Raw genomic sequence first — 18,835 nt, forward strand, 5'->3', positions numbered from 1 at the left:
GTTGACCATCTAGTGATGTCCATGTATAGAGTCTTCTCTTGTGTTGTTGGAAGAGGGTGTTACATCCTTATAAACCATTATTATTTTCTATAGGATGGTCACAAATTGGGGCCATTGGGTCAAAGAGCATTGACAATGATGTAAATTTTGAATTGTCATAGGTGATATTACTTGACAAAAGAGTTTAGCGGTTTACTTTCTCACCATCCATACACGAATGCCAGCTTGCCAATAATTGTTCATTTTAACTTCTGCCAACATGATGGGTAGGAAAAATGGCATGCTAATTTTTAACATTTAATTCATGTTATTATTTCACGTTTTTCAATTAGTGAGCTTGATCATCGTGTTTACATATGTGAACTGCCTATCACAAATATTGGCCAATTTTATTGGAATTACGTATTTTTTCTACCAATTTCTGGGAGCAGCTTGCTAAGTCACTTCAGTCGTGTCCGACTCTGTGCGACCCCAGAGATGGCAGCCCACCAGGCTCCCCTGTCCCTGGGATTCTCCACGCAAGAACACTGGAGTGGGTTGCCATTTCCTTCTCCAATGCATGAAAGTGAAAAGTGAAAGTGAAGTCGCTCAGTCATGTCCGACTCTTAGCGATCCCATGGACTGCAGCCTACCAGGCTCCTCCGTCCATGGGATTTTCCAGGCAAGAGTACTGGAGTGGGGTGCCATTGCCTTCTCCGGGGAGCAAGCTAAACAGAAGTATTAACATTTTGTTATCCACTCAGAAAATCTATTTCGCTATACGTTTTTATTCTTCTTTATTCCAGGGGTTTCAAATCTTGCTTTAAAATTTTACTTTTGTCTATACTATATTCTCCTAAAGTGTATTTAATCCTCTCGGTTTTATTCTTTCATTGAGACGGTTTAACTACTGGAATTTATCTTCGCACACAGTATGAGGGAGTGTGTGTTAGTCTCTCAGTCCTGTCCGACTCTTTGCGACCCCATGGACTGTAGCCCACCAGACTCCTCTGTTCCTAGAATTCTCCAGGCAAGAATACTGGAGTGGGTTGCCATTTCCTTCTCCAGGGGATCTTTCCCACCCAGGGATCGAACCCACATCTTCCACATTGGAAGCAGATTCTTTACCATCTGAGTCACCTGGGAAGTATGAGAGAGGGGTCTTAATAATTCAACGGTCTGACATACAAAGAGCTAGAACAAAAACAAATTGAAAAGAAGCAGTGAAAGTTCAGTTCCACTCCAGGCGTTTATACAAGCACGATTAAGGTTAGAATTTGGAAACATTCCCTGTACAAGTCAGTGTATTGCAAGGTTGTTGCTGTACCATGAAAGACATTGGGATTCTTGGTCTCCAACGGAGAAAAATTCAATTTGGGGCCAGTGAAGAAGCTTGATTGCTCAGAGCTTTTGTGTAATAAAGTTTTATTAAAGTATAAAAGAGATAGAGAAAGCTTCTGATAGACGTCAGAAGAGGGCAGAAAGAGTGCCCCCCTGCTAGTCTTTAGTTGGATATTATATAGCTACTCAGTTCAGTTCAGTCGCTCAGTCATGTCCGACTCTTTCAGTCTGCTAATTAGAGAAACAAGAGTCTGAAATGCAGTACTTGGATGCAATCTCAAAAATGATGGAATGATCTCTGCTCGTTTCCAAGGGAAACCATTCAATATCACAGTAATCCATGTCTATGTTCCAACCACTAATGCTTAAGAAGCTGAAGTTGAACAGTTCTATGAAGACCTACAAGACCTAGAACTAACACCCAAAAAAGATGTCCTTTTCATTACAGGAGACTGGAATGCAAAAGTAAGAAGTCAAGAGTAACAGACAAATTTGGCCTGGAGTTGGAAAAGACTCTGATGCTGCGAGGGATTGGGAGCAGGAGGAAAAGGGGATGACAGAGGATGAGATGGCTGGATGGCATCACCGACTCGATGGACGTGGGTTTGGGTGAACTCCAGGAGTTTGTGATGGACAGGGAGGCCTGGCGTGCTGCAATTCATGGGGTCGCAAAGCGTTGGACACGACTGAGCGACTGAACTGAACTGAGTTGACTGAACAGGCAAATCTGGCCTTGGAGTACAGAATGAAGCAGTGCAAAGGCTAAGAGAATTTTCCCAAGATAATGCACTGGTATTAGCGAACATCCTCTTCCAACAACACAAGAGAAGACTCTACACATGGACATCACCAGATGGTCAATAACAAAATCAGATCGATTATATCCTTTGCAGCCAAAGATGGAGAAGCTCTATACAGTCAGCAAAAACAAGACCAGGAGCTGACTGTGGCTCAGATCATGAACTCCTTATTGCCAAATTCCTTATATTGAAGAAAGTAGGGAAAACCACTAGACCATTCAGGTATGACCTAAATCAAATCCCTTATGATTATACAGTGGAAGTGAGAAATAGATTCAAGGGATTAGATCTGATAGGGTGCCTGAAGAACTATGGACAGAGGTTCGTGACATTGTACAGGAGGTAGGGATCAAGATCATCCCCCCCAAAAAGAAATGCAAAAAGGCAAAAGGTTTGTCTGAGGAGGCCTTACAAATAGCTGAGAAAAGAAGAGAAGCTAAAGGCAAAGGAACGATATACCCATTTGAATGCAGAGTTCCATAGAATAGCAAGGAGAGATAAGAAAGCCTTCCTCAGGAATCAATGCAAAGAAATAGAGGAAAACAATAGAATGGGAAAGACTAGAGATCTCTATAAGAAAATTAGAGATACCAAGGGAACATTTCATGCAAAGATGAAATGCACAATAGAGGACAGAAATGGTATGGACCTAACAGAAGCAGAAGATATTAAGAAGAGGTGGCAAGAATACACAGAAGAACTATACAAAAAAGATCTTCATGACCTAGATAATCACGATGGTTTGATCACTCACCTAGAGCCAGACATCCTGGAATGTGAAGTCTGGTGTGCCTTAGGAAGTATCACTACGAACAAAGCTAGTGGAGTTGACGGAATTCCAGTTGAGCTATTTCAAATCCTAAAAGGTGATGCTGTGAAAGTGCTGCACTCAATATGCCAGCACATTTGGAAAACTCAGCAGTGGCCACAGGACTGGAAAGGTCAGTTTTCATTCCAATCCCAAAGTAAGGCAATGCCAAAGAATGCTCAAACTACCACACAGTTGCATGCATCTCACACGCTAGTAATGCTCAAAATTCTCTAAGCCAGGATTCAACAGTACGTGAACCATGAACTTCCAGATGTTCAAGCTGTTTTTAGAAAAGGCAGAGGAACCAGAGATCAAACTGTCAACATTCCTTGGATCGTCGAAAAAGCAAGAGAGTTCCAGAAAAACATCTATTTCTGCTTTATTGACTATGGCAAAGCCTTTGACTGTGTGGATCACAACAAACTGTGGAAAATTCTTTAAGATATGGGAATACAAGACCACCTAACCTGCCTCTTGAGAAATCTGTATGCAGGTCAGGAAACAACAGTTAGAAATGGACATGAAACAACAGACTGGTCCCAAATAAGAAAAGGAGTACATCAAGGCTGTATATTGTCACCCTGCTTATTTAACTTATATGCAGAGTACATCATTCAGCCTGGATGAAGCACAGGCTGGAATCAAGAGTGCCAGTAGATATATCAATAACCTCAGATATGCAGATAATACCACCCTTATGGCAGAAAATGAAGAAAAACTAAAGAGCCTCCTGATGAAAGTGAAAGAGGAGAGTGAAAAAGTTGGCTTAAAGCTCAACATTCAGAAAACGAAGATCATGGCACCTGGGCCCATCACTTCATGGCAAATAGATGGGGAAAGGATGGAAACAGTGACAGACTTTTTTTTGGGGGGGTGGGGGGGCTCCAAAATCACTGCAGATGGTGACTCAGCCATAAAATTAAAAGACGCTTTCTCCTTTGAAGAAAAATTATGACCAACCTAGACAGCAGAGACATTGCCAACAAAGGACCATCTAGTCAAAGCTATGGTTTTTCTAGGAGTCATGTATGGATGTGAAAGTTGGACTATAAAGAAAGCTGAGTGCCAAAGAATTGATGTTTTTGAACTGTGGTGTTGGAGAAGATTCTTGAAGAATCCCTTGGACTGCAAGGAGATCCATCCAGTCCATCCTAAAGGAAATCAGTCCTGAGTATTCATTGGAAGGAATGATGCTGAAGCTGAAACTCCAATAGTTTGACCACCTGATGTGACAAACTGACTCATTGGGAAAAAAAAAAACCCTGATGATGGGAAAGACTGAAGGCGGGAGGAGAAGGGGACGACAGAGGATGAGATGGTTGGATGGCATCACCAACTCGATGGATATGAGTTTGAGTAAACTCTGGGAGTTTGTGCTGGACAGGGAAGCCTGGCGTACTACAGTCCATGGGGTCACAAAGAGTCCGACCCAACTGAGTGAGCTGAATTAGAGAAAGGAAATTCTCAAAATTCAGAGACTGGCACGAGGTCCCTCACCCACTACATGCATTTTGAGATAACATTAGTACAAGGAGAGTTGTTCCGGGTCATAAAATGATTGACATGAATCTTGCAGAAAGGCCAGTTTCCAAGCAAATATAGTCTCATTAACATAGCTTAAGAGAATATTCACATGAGTAAAACATACAGGTTTGTCAAGTGCGTTCTGAGTCTTAGGTGGAATGGACTTGAAGACAGAGTCCAAATACATAGTTATTTAACATAGCTTAAGACAAACATTTCCATAAGAAAAACACATTGATTAGCTCAAGGTTTGAGAAATGTTAAGTTCAGATGGAACCAGGTGTCGTCATGGCAACACAGAATTTTAAAAGAAACCTCTTAAAATTTGTATAGAGAAGGCGAAAAAATATAACACTAGTGGTTTGTTTCTCCTGCCTCTTAAGAGGGAGATATATAATGTCTGACACTTGCACCCTCTTCCCTCCGTTTGGAGACCCCTGGCCTTCGGGCCTGTTAACCTACTCAGTATCAGGAGTGAGAACGACTTGCAACGCAGCAAGCTTAACACTTTGTTTCAGTTCCCTCCTGTCTCGGGATGACCAGATGTTTGTTTTCCTGTCTAGGAATGTTGCATGCGGTTCCTCTCCTTGCTTCCAGTTCTGGAGTATCCACTGATCTAGAAAGCAGGCTACCAAGTATGCTCAAAACATCCCAAACTGTCATAGGCCAAACGGGAACTGACTCCTTGGAAAAGACCCTGATGCTGGGAAATATTCAAGGCACTAAAAGGGGACAACAGAGGATGAGATGGTTGGATGGCATCACCAACTCGATGGACATGAATTTGAGCTAGCCCTGGGAATTGGTGATGGTCAGTAGAGCCTGGCATGCTCCATGGGGTCGTAAAGAGTCGGAGACGACTGAGTGACTTAACTGAACTGAAACCTCCCCACAGCATATAGGCCAGCAGAAAAACGCTGCAAGAGCGACGACACTCTGCGCATGTGCGCTCTCTGGGGGTGGAAACTCTGGCCAGGGCTGTTTATTTGCTGCTTCCAGCCAGCGGCGCATGCGCACCTTGGTTTCTGGGCGCAGTGCGCATCTCAGTAGGCGGGCGCAGGGCGCAGGGGCTGCTGGGAAGATGGCGGGGGTGGGCCTGGCGGCCGTGCCCGCTTGGGTGCCTTGTCGCAGGTGGGGCTTGGCGGCAGTCACTTTCGGCTTCCACCATGGTCTCAGCACGTTACTTGCACGGAAGACCGAGCGGGCGCCACAGTGGCTCCGAGGTCAGTGTCCGAAAGACTGGAGTAAGACGCGTTCTTTCGAACATACCGGATTTCGGCGGTTCCTGTCCCTTGCGTTTTTGGCGCTCCGTTCAGAAATCCTTTTTCCAGGTTCTCAGTACCCCAGTTCTTTTTAACAATTCTGATGAAGGTAGTGAGAGAACTCTAACAGGCCCCGGGGTATCCTGACAGCTCGGGCAGTGGTTGGCTTTATGCTCTGTTGTTCAAGGATTCTCTCTGCCCACCTCCCCTGTGTTAAGCGCCCAAGATTAGGAAAAATTCAGATGTGCATTTAATGTGTTATTATTGCTTTTATCTTTTCTGTGCACGTTCTAAGAGGTTTACAGATCGTGACTGTTAGTTGCTTAGACCTGCTCTCTCTTGAGCGATTTTACAGGAAAGTTTTACCTGTTCTTTGTAAAAGTGTAAACTTTTCCTTTTTTTGGTTGTTTTGGGTCTTTCCGCCCTAACCTGGCCGCCAGGATTCCAGCCCAGAAAAAACCATAGCCATTACTCTACAAAGGAAGTTAGAATTTGGACAAAAATTAAAGCCCCTGAATATTTCTTTGTGCTTGATTCTTCTCCGTCTCATCTCCACTCCCCCATATATATAGCCTGCCTTCCTGAATTATGTCTTTTTATTTTGAGGTTCATACCCTTGCCCCCAGCTGTCAGATGCATGGTGCTTGAAATGGGGACTGTCTTTCTAAATACCCTTTGTTTTGAGTTAAAATTTTTAAGTATATAGTCAATTTAATTGTTCACAACCAAAAGGCTGTTATATATGTCCCTCTAGCAAAGTATAGTATGTCATTTCAGTAACTAGAATATAATTCTCTTTCACTGTTTAGTAGTTTCACTGAAGATATATGCCTCAGATTTTGAGCTAGTTCTTATAGTACAAAGGTCATTTATGGATATTACATTAAGACCATTTATAACTCATCAAGATTAAATAAATTGTGATGGTCTCATGGAAAATTTCCCATGGGAAAGTAATATGGAAAAGAGGATAAGGAGTTTTTGAGTGCTAAAGAAATGGGTAAAGAACATTTTTGCTGCTACAATCTGTCGGTCTACATAACTGGCTCCTGTTTACCTTGTTTTTCACTAAAAGTTTTAAATTTGGCATATTTCACTATGCGTTGAAACTCTGAAGAAAGCCTACGTGTAAAAGGGATAGCTTTAACGCCTTCAGTTCAGTGTTTAAAAAATCAACTTCTCACATCCAAAATGAGGAAAACTTTATTAGATCATATGGAAGAAACTGTAAAGTTTTAATTATCCACAATAGATAAAGGTTTCAAGGAATAAAAAAGAGATTTCATTAGTCCAGAAAAAGACTGTTAAGGGAATACACAAATCTGATTTCTCTGGAGGGAGAAAATGGGATTATAAATGACTTTTTGTTTTTAAACATCGTTCTACATTTTTTAAGAGCAAGTATTGACTTTATGGCTTCCCAGGTGGTCACAGTGTAAGGAATCTGCCTGCCCATTCAGGAGATGCAAGAGATGGGTTCAGTCCCTGGGTAAGGAAGATCCCCTGGAGGAGGAAATGGCAACCCACTCCAGTATTCTTGGTGGAAAATTCCATGGCCAGAGGAACTTGGTGGGCTACAATCCATGGGGTTGCAGAGAGTCGGAGGTCACTGAGCACAAGCACCCGTTGACCTTACTGTCGGGTGGGGAAAGAACTTTAAAGATAGTGGACTGGAATAACATTATAAGGGTTGCGCATTGTGCCTTTTTACTTGCTTTCAGATTTGTGTTCACCTTTCAAGAAAGCCAAACCAACAAATAAAACACAGTGATTGGGAGTCCTATGAGAAATCTTTTTCCAAAAATGGTATTTACATTTATTCAAGGTTATTTGTAAAGAAACTGTTCACAAACCCACCTCAGCAGATAGAGAATCATGATTGACTATTACCATGACCCAAGACTTTATGGGTGGAGGAAGAATAAGTAATAAGAGGGGCCAGCACCTCTATCTTTGATTCAGTTTCCCAACATCAGACCAAACTTGTTTCTCTCCCTCCCCACCAAAAAGTAGAGGATGTGAAACCCCTCAGACATTAAAAAAAAATTTCAAAGAAGACTAACATCTCCCAAGAAAAGGCTTAAAACTAGTGTAGGTAAATATGAATGTTGATTGATACTGTTTGGGACAGATGATATAACAGCAACAGGAAAACATTTTTGACAAGTCACTCTGTCTTTAGTGGCCTTAAAATTTCCTTGTTGTGTATTTTGGAAGAATCATGATTGAACCTTGCTCAGAGAAGATCAATTGTGACATGATTTTTAAAGATAGGCACGGACTTGTGACTTTAATACTTCATGTCTCTATTTTTTTCCTATGAAATGGAAATAGTATTTGCTATCAATTTGATGAGTTAAGAAAGTTAAGATTGAAAATATGTATGGTTTTCCAAAAACTGTATTTGCAAACTTTATGTTTTGTGTGCTTTGTTTAGCTTGCAGACACAAGACATCAATCTCTTTCCTTAGTCGACCAGACCTCCCAAACCTGGCTTATAAAAGGCTAAAAGGCAAAAGTCCAGGAATTATCTTCATCCCTGGCTATATTTCTAATATGAATGGTACAAAAGCATTGGCGATTGAGGAGTTTTGCAAATCTCTAGGTCACGCCTATATAAGGTAGGAATAACACATTTCAAAGAAAATATTACTACCATTTACCTTGGCAGTCAAGAATTACTTCTGCTCTAACCAACTGAAATATATGCCAGCATTTTTATAGATTATTTTATTGGTCTGTAAACTTTAATCTTGTGATTTAGGGTTCATGTAAAATGCAATCTTTAATAGTTTTTTTTTTTTTTTTTAATTTTTAACTGGAAGATAATTGCTTTACAATAAAATGTTGGTTTCTGCCATATATCAACATGAATCAACCATAGGTATAAGTATGTCCCCTCCCTTGTGAACCTCCCTCCCATCTGGTCTTTGTGCCACGCTGATGATGCTGGCAGACAGGGAAACTAGTGGTAACTTAAGGTCTTTAGAGACAATATTCTAACATGACAGCAAACCAGTATACTAGCTGGCTTTCTTGTCATCTCTTATGGTGTGGTTTTCCTTTGAGGACTTGAGGACCACTGTTATTTAACCACTGTTTATTTCATTACTTTCAAAATATGTAGTTTAAAATAGCATCTGTGTTTAAAAGTACTGTAAAATTAATATTGTGTAATTCACATTTTCACTGAATTTCCTCTTTCCTCTCACTTCTGTAGCCTGAATATGTTTTTATAAGCATAAATAAGGATATGTATTGTTTACTACTTGATTTTTACAATTCTTAATATTTCATACTGATAATTATTTTACTAAAATAATGTTTCACTGTTATTAGGGTTGTTTACTTAGAGCAGTCATTTATTTAGTGCCTGATTTGCCAGAAGAGATAGTATGGGTTAGTAAAAAGAGCACTGGCCTGAAATTCAAGAAACATGGACTCTAGAATTAATGCTAACATTAGCTGTGACAAGATGAGTCGGTTAATAAATGCTGGACCTGTTTCCTTCATCATAAAAAGGAGGAGATTGGATGAAAGATAATTTCTGAATTCATTTCTAGCACTAGCAACCTAAAAATCTATTTATGTAGTTTTAGAAGAGTTTCACTATCATTCACTCAATAGGTCTAGAAAATACAACTTTCGGAAATAAAATAAGTAATTAGAAATAAAAATAAAAAACTTTTATTACTTAAAAATAACTTTTATCTACTCAGTATATTAGCAGAATTTATGCCAATTATATGAATTTAGTCTTACTCCTTTTATCAAATTAACTGAATTATTTCATTTTCATGCTCAGAACTCTTAAAAATGTTCCAAATTGACTGTTATCCTTAAGACTGGAGTATTTTTTTACAAGTAGACTTTCTAACCCTACAATGGTGCTGTAAAATATACAAAGAGTTTTAAAATATGGTCATTGCCTGTAAGGATCTTTTAATCAGGGTGGAGGAATGCAAGATAAAATACATATGGGAAATTAGGCAGAAATAGTCATCAAAATTTGATTATGTCAAAGAGCATGCTACTTAACTGTATATATTGAGAGAAAAATAGTGGTTGAAGTGGGTAGAAAAAGCTCTAAGGGAACACTGAAAAATAGTTAGGATGTAGGTAAGAAGGAAGAGAAGTCCAAGGAGGACTATCTTGAGCAAGACATGATGATATCAGAAAAATTGCCATCATTCGCCTTTGTCCCCAAAAGAATTTAACTCAAGAAATCCTCATTTTATCAGTTCCTAATTTAAATTGAGACTGTAAGAGCTATAGCCAGTTCCTGTCTGCCTATAAGATGTATGAGGGAGTTTTCTGCATTTTAGATGCATATGAAATAAATTTTCTTTTTAAAGGTATATTTAGTAATCATGATGAAAATACAGTGTATATAGACAATTATATGAATTTAGTCTTATTCCTTTTATCCAAAGGAATATGTGGTACTATATTAAAATGTAACCTAAATGTATATTTATACACCTTTATACAGTATAGCCATTTATTACAATTTTTTATTTGATCAGGCTCCTTTTTATATGCTTTTATCAAACTTCATTGCTATCTAATCACTATTAGCAATTAATTGCCCTTTAACTTGTTTTAAGGGATTCCCAGGTGGCACTAGTGGTAAAGAACCCGCCTGCCAATGTAGTACATAAAGATTGGAAAAGAGATTTTATCTTCTATTTATACTCCCAGTTGCTCAGTTTACTTTCTTGTGATTTTGTCTGTAAAACTTAAATCTTGAATGAAGAAATGGTTAGTTTTGTATAGTATACAAGAACAGTACTTATGGTTTGGTGAAAATGGTTTCTTAATATCCTGCCACCATCCAGGATATTAAGATTGAGTCAGAGCTCAGGAATATGACACATGGCTTTAGGACTCATCTTCTCTCATGATTTCTAATAAAATTTAAAATTTTAGATTTGGGAAATTTAAAATGTATTTAGACTTAAGAATATTGAGGCTGCTAGGACAGAATTCCCTTACTGTGATTAAAAGTTGTAAATTGCCAAATCTTTGTCACTTGGTTAGGGTTCAGCAAGAATGAACTGTATTTTTTATTTGTTACCCATTACTATCACTGAATGCTTGTATTTACCTTTTTGAAGGCCCTGTACATGTGTTTTGGAGAAGGGCATGGCAACCCACCCCAATGTTCTTGCCTAGAGAATCCCCATGGACAGAGAAGCCTGGAGGGCTACAGTCCACAGGGTCACAAAGAGTTGGACACAACTGACATGTGTTTTGCATCTTTACCATATACTTGGAGGGCCCCTGTAAACAATATAGCAAGTAGAGACATCTTTACCCACAGAGGAAGATAAAGGAGAATTGGGTTTTTCTCCCCCGTTCTCCCTGGTCTGTCTCCTATATATATCCTTTGGATTTGAGAAGAAATAATAACTGTAACTTAGACTTCAGCTTCTGCCTTGTTATCCTATTTCCCAAGAATCCAAAACCACATCACTTCATACTTAAAATTTTAATTTCTTCCTCTACTTTTAAATCTTATCTCTAAGAAATTATGTTACACCATTCTACTGTTCTTACATACCATTCTAGTGTGGGAGACAGGCCACAAACCAGTAATCCAATGGACACATATTGTCAGGTAACAGTATTTGCTGTAAAGAGAATAAAACAGAGTAAGGAACTGGAGAATGATGAAGGAGGCACAGCTTTAGGTTGAACGGTCAGAGAATGCTTCTGGAGATGTAACACTGGAACCCGACTGAAGTGAGGGAGCAGTCTGAGTGAATGTCTCAGGTAGAGTCGTCCACAGGGAAGGAGAAGCTGATGTAAAACCCTTGAGTCAGGAATGTGGATGGTGTATTCCATTAACTTGAAAAAGAAAAATGAGGATACAGTTGGGAGGGAGAGAGAAATGGAAGAATGAGATCAGAGAGGTAGTTAGGGGCTAGAAGATGGTAAGGACTTTGGATTTTACTTAAAGATTATACAAAACCTTTGAAGGGTATGTGCAGGACATGATCTTTTTTTGTTTTTGTTTTTTTGTTTTTGTTTTTTTAAAGGATCACTGACTACTGAGTGGGGAATAGACTGTGAGGGTGAAAAATGAAAATGGAGATTTACTAGGAGACTCTTGCATTAGTTCAGTCGAGAGAGAATAGTGACTTGGACCAGGCTGGCACAGTGGAGGAGGTGAGAAAGCGAGTGACTGTGGGAGGTATTTGGAGGTTAAGCCAATAAGATTTGCTGAAATATATACTGACTTCACTTTTATTTTAATAGAGTTGAGGCATTGTTATTAATGTGCTATCTTCCTTAGAAATTAGGGAAGCAAATACTAGATATCTAGATACAAATATGTTTTCTCTTTCTCCAGGTTTGATTACTCAGGAGTTGGAAATTCAGATGGTAACTTAGAAGAATGCACAGTGGGAAAGTGGAGAAAAGATGTTCTTTCTATAATTGATGACTTGGCTGAAGGACCACAGGTGACTGTTTTTGTTAAATATCATGATAATTGTTGTGGACTATAACCTCATGGTATTGGAGCTATTTCATTAGATGCAAATATTTAATATTTTAAATGTCTAACAATCAATTTTTATATTTTAATGTCAAATCAATCAGTTCTATCATTTTCACTTTCTCCTAAAACGTAAGTAGCATTTTACTTTTCGTTTTACAAATTTTGTCTAATTTACTCTCTATTATAGACCTGATACTTTAACAAAAAGTAATCAGTCTTAATTTTACTTTGTGCCAAATATTAAAAGTCTGGGAGCCAGTGGATATAAAGGCAGAAAATACATATGTTCTATGAAATTAGTCCCTCCCTTACCAAAAAGAAAAAGAAATTCCTCTTCAAAACAACGTGCTTTTGTTTTTAGATACTGGTTGGATCCAGCCTCGGTGGGTGGCTTATGTTTCATGCTGCAATCGCACGGCCACAAAAGGTTGTTGCTCTGGTTGGCGTAGCAACAGCTGTAGATGGCCTGGTGACACAATTTAATCAGCTTCCTATTGAGGTAAGTCCCAGGCAACCTCAGTGTATCCCTCCTGTTGTTCTTCTGCTCCCTCTTTCTCTGAATTTTATGCGTGTGTCATCTGTCCTTTGACTTGTTATGCTGGCTCTATCTTTTGTCTTAACTGACTTTTTGTTTACCATTTCTTTTTTTTCATTTAACTATTTGAGTGAGTGAGAGTCACTCAGTCGTGTCCAACTCTTTGCGACCCCCTGGACTATACAGTCCATGGAATTCTCCAGGTCAAAATACCGGAGTGGGTAGCTGGTCCCTTCTCCAGGAGATCTTCCCAACCCAGGGATTGAACCCAGGTCTCCCGCATTGCAGGCAGATTCTTTACCAGTTGAGCCACTAGGGAAGCCCCTTTTAACTATTTGGTCTCCTGTTTAAGATTTTCTATTTTTTCACAGTCCCGTCAAATCATTGCATCACATAAATGAAATCATACTTTAAACTTTTGTTTTAGCAACATGCTATTAACCACGTTTATTTATTTGGATCATACGTTGTGACCTCTTTGTGCACCTCTTAGTCTTATTTTGTGGCCTATGGGTAATATTATTAATATCTATTCTACAACCATGTTAAACCAGCTAATCAGTTATGAAAGTTTAAGCCTTAAAGCCTCAGATTCTTTCTTAGCAGAGCTCTCCAAGCACACGCTGTCAGTCACACACAGGAGATAAGATTTGCCATTCCTGGCTTAGACACTAACTTGGCATTCTTTTTCTACTTCTAATTTTCACCTTTAAAAAAAAAAAAAAGGTGCTTTTCATCAGTAGCATGTTCTTCCGCAAATCATGATAGAAATAAGGTTTCTGAGATGACTGGAAAGGTAATTGGTTTATTATACTTTGCTCTTGAATGTATGTTTAAGCACTTTTGTTGTCTGCAAGGATAAAAAAAGTGGTGGGTAATAGCTGTTTCTTTATGTGTGTGTTATTTCTTTGTTTGGAAATCAATTGAGTTCTCCTTGGGCATATTTTCCCTTGGGATCTAAATTTCATCTATGGGACTAATCCTAGCAGAAAGAAACAGTCTGGAGCCATGGTTCAAAACGTGTAGTCCCTAGGCCAGCAGTAACAGCATCACCTGAGAACTTGTATTAATAGAAATGTGTATTCTTGAACTTCACCAGACCCACTGAATCAGAAACTGGGAGTATGGCCAAGTCGTTTTAACAAGGCCCCAGGTGAAGTTTGAGAACCACTGCTGTAGAGAGCAGGGAATAAGGAGGAGGAAGAAAAGAAAAAGAAGGAAAAAGCATATTTAGTGTTGAAGAGTAGAATATCATTGACTTTTGCCTCAAGTTCTGCATTGAATTCAGTGCCATATACTATCTGTTCTAAGTTTATTCTTAGTTCGCATTGTTCTTCCCAGCTCCGTAAGAAATGACATTGTCTGCAAAGTCAGGTTCTTCATATGATTTCTGGTCAGGGCTAAAATTACGAAGCTGATCATCTTTGCACTTACCTATTTCTGAGATTTTTTTTTTTTTACTTTCTTGTTTCTCATACATAGATGCTTAATGTCCTCATGCTGCTAAATTTTCCTGCCATTGTATCCTCTGCATCTAAACCTTGAACCCCTTACTCTGCTTCTCATGGTGGGAAATTATTTCAAGAAGATGGCCTGTTGGAAAGGTGTTGATTACACAGTTTTGGGGGGTTATTGGGAAATGACAAGATCTATGTACATTTCTCTTTATGTGTGTACATCCATCACTCAGAGGGAAGATATGATAGATAGCCCGTAATTGAGAAGATCTATGCCCTGCAAATCAGGGTATTTCTTTGCTAATCCTAAATCATACCAGCGAAGAATTCTTAAAATGTTGAGCCCTTTAAACTTAAAAACATGCGTAAGGAAGGGCCCAGACACTAGGATCTCTCTCTCTTCTCCACAGAAACAGCTAGTGCTCAGTGTCAAGGGAATAGACCTAGAGGTTTTTACTGTCTTCTTTAGTCCTGGAAATGTTAAGACCCAGCATTATTCATTGTTTGTGTGGGAATTTGATTTACCTCTAACTCTAATCATTGTCTCCTTCTGCGGATACTGCAGTTCAGTTCAGTCACTCAGTCTTGTCTGACTCTTTGCGACCCCATGGACTGCAGCACGCCAGGCTTCCCTGTCCATCACAAACTCCCAGAGCTTACTGAAACTCATGTCCATCGAGTCAGTGATGCCATCCAACCATCTCATCCTCTGTCATCCTCTTCTCTTCCCGCCTTCAGTCTTCAAAGCATCAGGGTCTTTTCCAGTGAGTCAGTTCTTTGCATCAGGTGGCCAAAGTATTGGATTTTCAGCTTCAGCATCAGTCCTTCCAATGAATATTCAGGACTGATTTCCTTTAGGATGGACTGGTTGGATCTCCTTGCAGTCCAAAGGATTCTTCAAGAGTCTTCTCTAACACCACAGTTCAAAAACATCAATTCTTTAGTGCTCAGCTTTCTTTATAGTCCATCTCTCACATCCATACATGACTACTGGAAAAACCATAGCTTTGACTAGATGAACCTTTGTTGGTAAAGTAATATCTCTGCTTTTTAATATGCTGTCTAGGTTGGTCATAGCTTTTCTTCCAAGGAGCAAGTATCTTTTAATTTCATGACTGCAGTCACCATGTGCAGTGATTTTGGAGCCCCAAAAAATAGTCTGTCACTGTTTCCATTGTTTCCCATCTATTTGCCATGAAGTGATGGGACCAGATGCCATGATCTTAGTTTTCTGAATGTTGAGTTTTAAGCCAACTTTTTCACTCTCCTCTTTCACTTTAATCAAGAGGCTCTTTAGTTCTTCACTTTCTACCATAAAGGCAGTGTCATCTGCATATCTGAGGTTATTGATATTTCTCCTGGCAATCTTGATTCCAGCCTGTGCCTCATCCAGCCTGACATTTTGCATGATGTACTCTGCATGTAAGTTAAATAAGCAAGGTGACAGTATACAGCCTTGAAGTACTCCTTTCCTGATTTGGAACCAGTCTGTTTTTCCATGTCCCGTTTAACTGTTTCTTCTTGACCTGCATACAGATTTCTCTGTGGACACTAGAGGGCATCAGACAGGATGCACAGTTGTTGGAATCCAAGTTTCACAGACACATTGCCTTCCTAGTTTCTTTTGGTGTAAGAATTATGAATATTGTACCTTTTCTTTGAATAAAGCTGTTTTTAGTATTCCTGTAGTTTTTGTTTTTGAGGCTTTGGGACATAAAAGACTTTGTAAAGTTAAGTCTGTTCTTCAAATGAACAATATTCGTTCACCTCAATAGCAGATAACAGAGCTAGTTGGGAAGCAGCAATGCTTAAAATGCAATTATTATTATGTGTTGGTAATTAGCATAGTTGCCCCTCTCTAATAATCAATGGAACTTAGTTCTAACTACTGAAATTACAAATTCAGGAACAGTCATAAGTAGTTTGAGGACAACTGAATATCATTTTTTTGCTTTAAATACTTGGTTCATATGTTGCTTTAATGCAGAGCACCCCATGATATTAATATACGTTATAATTTTTTACTCTATTTTAAATCATTTGGCTATAGATATTTAGAAGTCTAGCTTTCAGATATACAGCTTTTTCACTGAAATATTTTTGAAATTTTATAAAATACATTAAAATACCTAAATACATATAGATAACATCATATATATTTTACTGTTTAAATTCTTTTTTGCCTCTGAATTTGTAATAAGTGAATAGTTTTAAACGTGGAAATACAGTATTTTTATTGAAAATTTAAATACAGATTTTTTAAATACATTGTATGTAGCTTTTCTTTCCTTGTATTTTTCTTTATTTTTGATAAGCCATCCACCTGTTTTTTTCTAGACAGAAATTCCCTTCATATTATGTGGTTGCAAGAGGCTTAAAGCTATTTACGTCTTGATTTACTAATTCAAGCTGTGATAATCTTTCCAAAGAATTTATTATATACATATAACCCTTTATGTTCAAAGATGTTCCTAGAAGTACTCAGCAATATGGAAATGGTTGAATTAATTATCTTGTATGCATTGTGGTAGACAGTTATCCAGTCTTTAAAAACTTTTAATCTAATCTTTTAAAACCCAGAAATATATATATATTAAATAAATAAGCACTGAAAACTATATATAAATTGTAATAGCTAAGTGTTTTACATATGGTATATCTAAAACCTAGCACATATAGAAATACTAGAAGGAAAGAAGCCAGAATATTAATGGTTGGTTGTTATATCCATGAGATAGGGCTATTGGTAATTTATTTCTTCTTATGCTTTTTATATTTTCCATGTTTTCAATAATGAATATATGTTACTTTAAGTAGAAAAAACGTTTAAGACAAATTATGGTCTCAAAAATAGAGATTCTTCAAGAATCAAAGAATACCCAGCATTTTATTTTAAAGGTAGAACTGATACCATTGCTCAGTTTTCAGGAGATATTTGCAAGAATTCTTTGTCATCCAGAACGACAGTTTTCTTCTCATTCCATAGAACTCTGAAAGGCAAAAACTATTTTTTTTTACATTCAGCCTAAAATTGGGCGTGTATTGTTGCCCCAGAATAACCAGTCTTATTTTTCATTTTTAGCAGTATACTCCATTCTTTTCCCTTTCCCCCATCTCACCCCATTTTAGTAACTTCCACTAATCACACTTTTAGTTTCATGATTTTTAAATCTAAACAGTTTTTATTCCTAAGATTTGATTTGATGTAATATGTACTGTACTGTAATATGTAATATGTAATACCTGTACTGATTCTAAGAAATTATTGTATTTTTCTCCTAATTTTCCCTTTGAACTGGGATGAAACAACACCTGATTTAAGATGTTATATAATATAGTTAGTTAAATCTAAGTTTGAATCCTATCCACAGCAGTTACTGCCTTTCAACTTTAAAGCTGTGTACTCTAATATCTTCTTTTGTAAAATTGAAATAATAACAAAATTATTATCAGGATCCTGTGAGATACTATGTGGAAAATACTGGTATTTAATTATTGATAATTATCATTGTTATGTTTTTGTTATCTCTTTGCCTCTTCTTCAAAGACCACTTTCCTTAGATTGTTTAAGACTATTGCATGTATTAATGTTGCATAAATACTTCTATTTTCATTTGTTCCAACAGACAAAAAAGGAAATAGAGATGAAAGGTGTGTGGCCCATGCCATCAAAATACAGTGAAGAAGGAGTTTATCGCATTCAGTACAGTGTTATTAAAGAAGCTGAGCACCACTGTTTGTTACATAGTCCTATTCCTGTGAAGTGTCCCGTAAGATTGCTCCACGGCATGAAGGATGATATTGTACCGTGGCACACGTCTGTGCAGGTCGCTGACCGAGTAGTTAGCACAGATGTAGATGTCATCCTCCGAAAGAATAGTGATCACCGAATGAAGGAAAAAGCAGACATTCAACTTCTGGTTTACACTATTGATGACTTAATTGATAAGCTTTCAACCATAGTTCACTAGAATCACAACTTTAGTTGGTATGCAAAGTAATGGATCCAGAAGATGGAAGAGAGTAACAGATGAAAGACCTTGATTAGAAGGTTTTTCCTCTTCTCTCTACTTTGTAAATATCATGTGAGTATTTATCTAATGATGTATTTTCACAAGTGATACAAATTGTGAAGAAAGTGCCAGCTGCTGTTTGAAAAATGTTCTCCCTCCTCAATCCCTGATTTTTTTTCATTAAAATATTTCCTATTTTTTTATTCAACAAATGTTTACCTTCTGAATGCTTATGTTAACTATGCCACCTCTTACTTAGATTTGCTAATAAAGCTTAATTTGTTTTTTATTTGGTATCATTGTATATGAAGATTTGTAAAATTATCTCTGATTTTAAAATGCAGTTCACAAAATACAGGAACACATTTATTGAAATCTGAAATGACTAGAGAAATGTATGAAGCATAATAAAGTTCATGTCTTTTGCATGTTATATTTGAACTTAAAATCAAGGTTATTCTTTTTTAAGGGCTCAAAACTTTATAGATATATAAAGGATATGTATCATTTTAAACTTTTGGCTAATATGTCATATAGTTAAGTGAGGGGATTTCATCTTTAAGCAATGATGTTGTACAATCGCTAAGTTGTCTCCGATTCTTTGCAAC

General features: G+C 37.9%; 1 protein-coding gene across 1 annotated transcript; it reads left to right on the forward strand.

Moving 5' to 3' along the window:
* Positions 1-5,522: 5,522 nt before the first annotated feature.
* On the forward strand, positions 5,523-18,660 carry ABHD10 (abhydrolase domain containing 10, depalmitoylase). The gene is made up of 5 exons (NM_001015606.2): positions 5,523-5,678; positions 8,155-8,338; positions 12,073-12,184; positions 12,584-12,721; positions 17,841-18,660. Exons 1-5 carry the CDS (start codon positions 5,537-5,539, stop codon positions 18,183-18,185), a joined length of 921 nt encoding a protein of 306 aa, NP_001015606.1. The 5' UTR covers positions 5,523-5,536; the 3' UTR covers positions 18,186-18,660.
* Positions 18,661-18,835: the final 175 nt, after the last annotated feature.

The sequence above is a fragment of the Bos taurus genome, chromosome 1, assembly GCF_002263795.3.
Source record: "Bos taurus isolate L1 Dominette 01449 registration number 42190680 breed Hereford chromosome 1, ARS-UCD2.0, whole genome shotgun sequence".
NCBI classification, from domain to species: domain Eukaryota; kingdom Metazoa; phylum Chordata; class Mammalia; order Artiodactyla; family Bovidae; genus Bos; species Bos taurus.

Coding starts and splice junctions, on each gene's coding strand:
- ABHD10 (NM_001015606.2), top strand. CDS start 5,537: ATGGCGGGGGTGGGCCTGGCGGCCGTGCCCGCTTGGGTGCCTTGTCGC. Junction 8,339..12,072: donor CTAGGTCACGCCTATATAAG/GTAGGAATAACA, acceptor CTCTTTCTCCAG/GTTTGATTACTCAGGAGTTG. Junction 12,185..12,583: donor ACTTGGCTGAAGGACCACAG/GTGACTGTTTTT, acceptor TTTTGTTTTTAG/ATACTGGTTGGATCCAGCCT.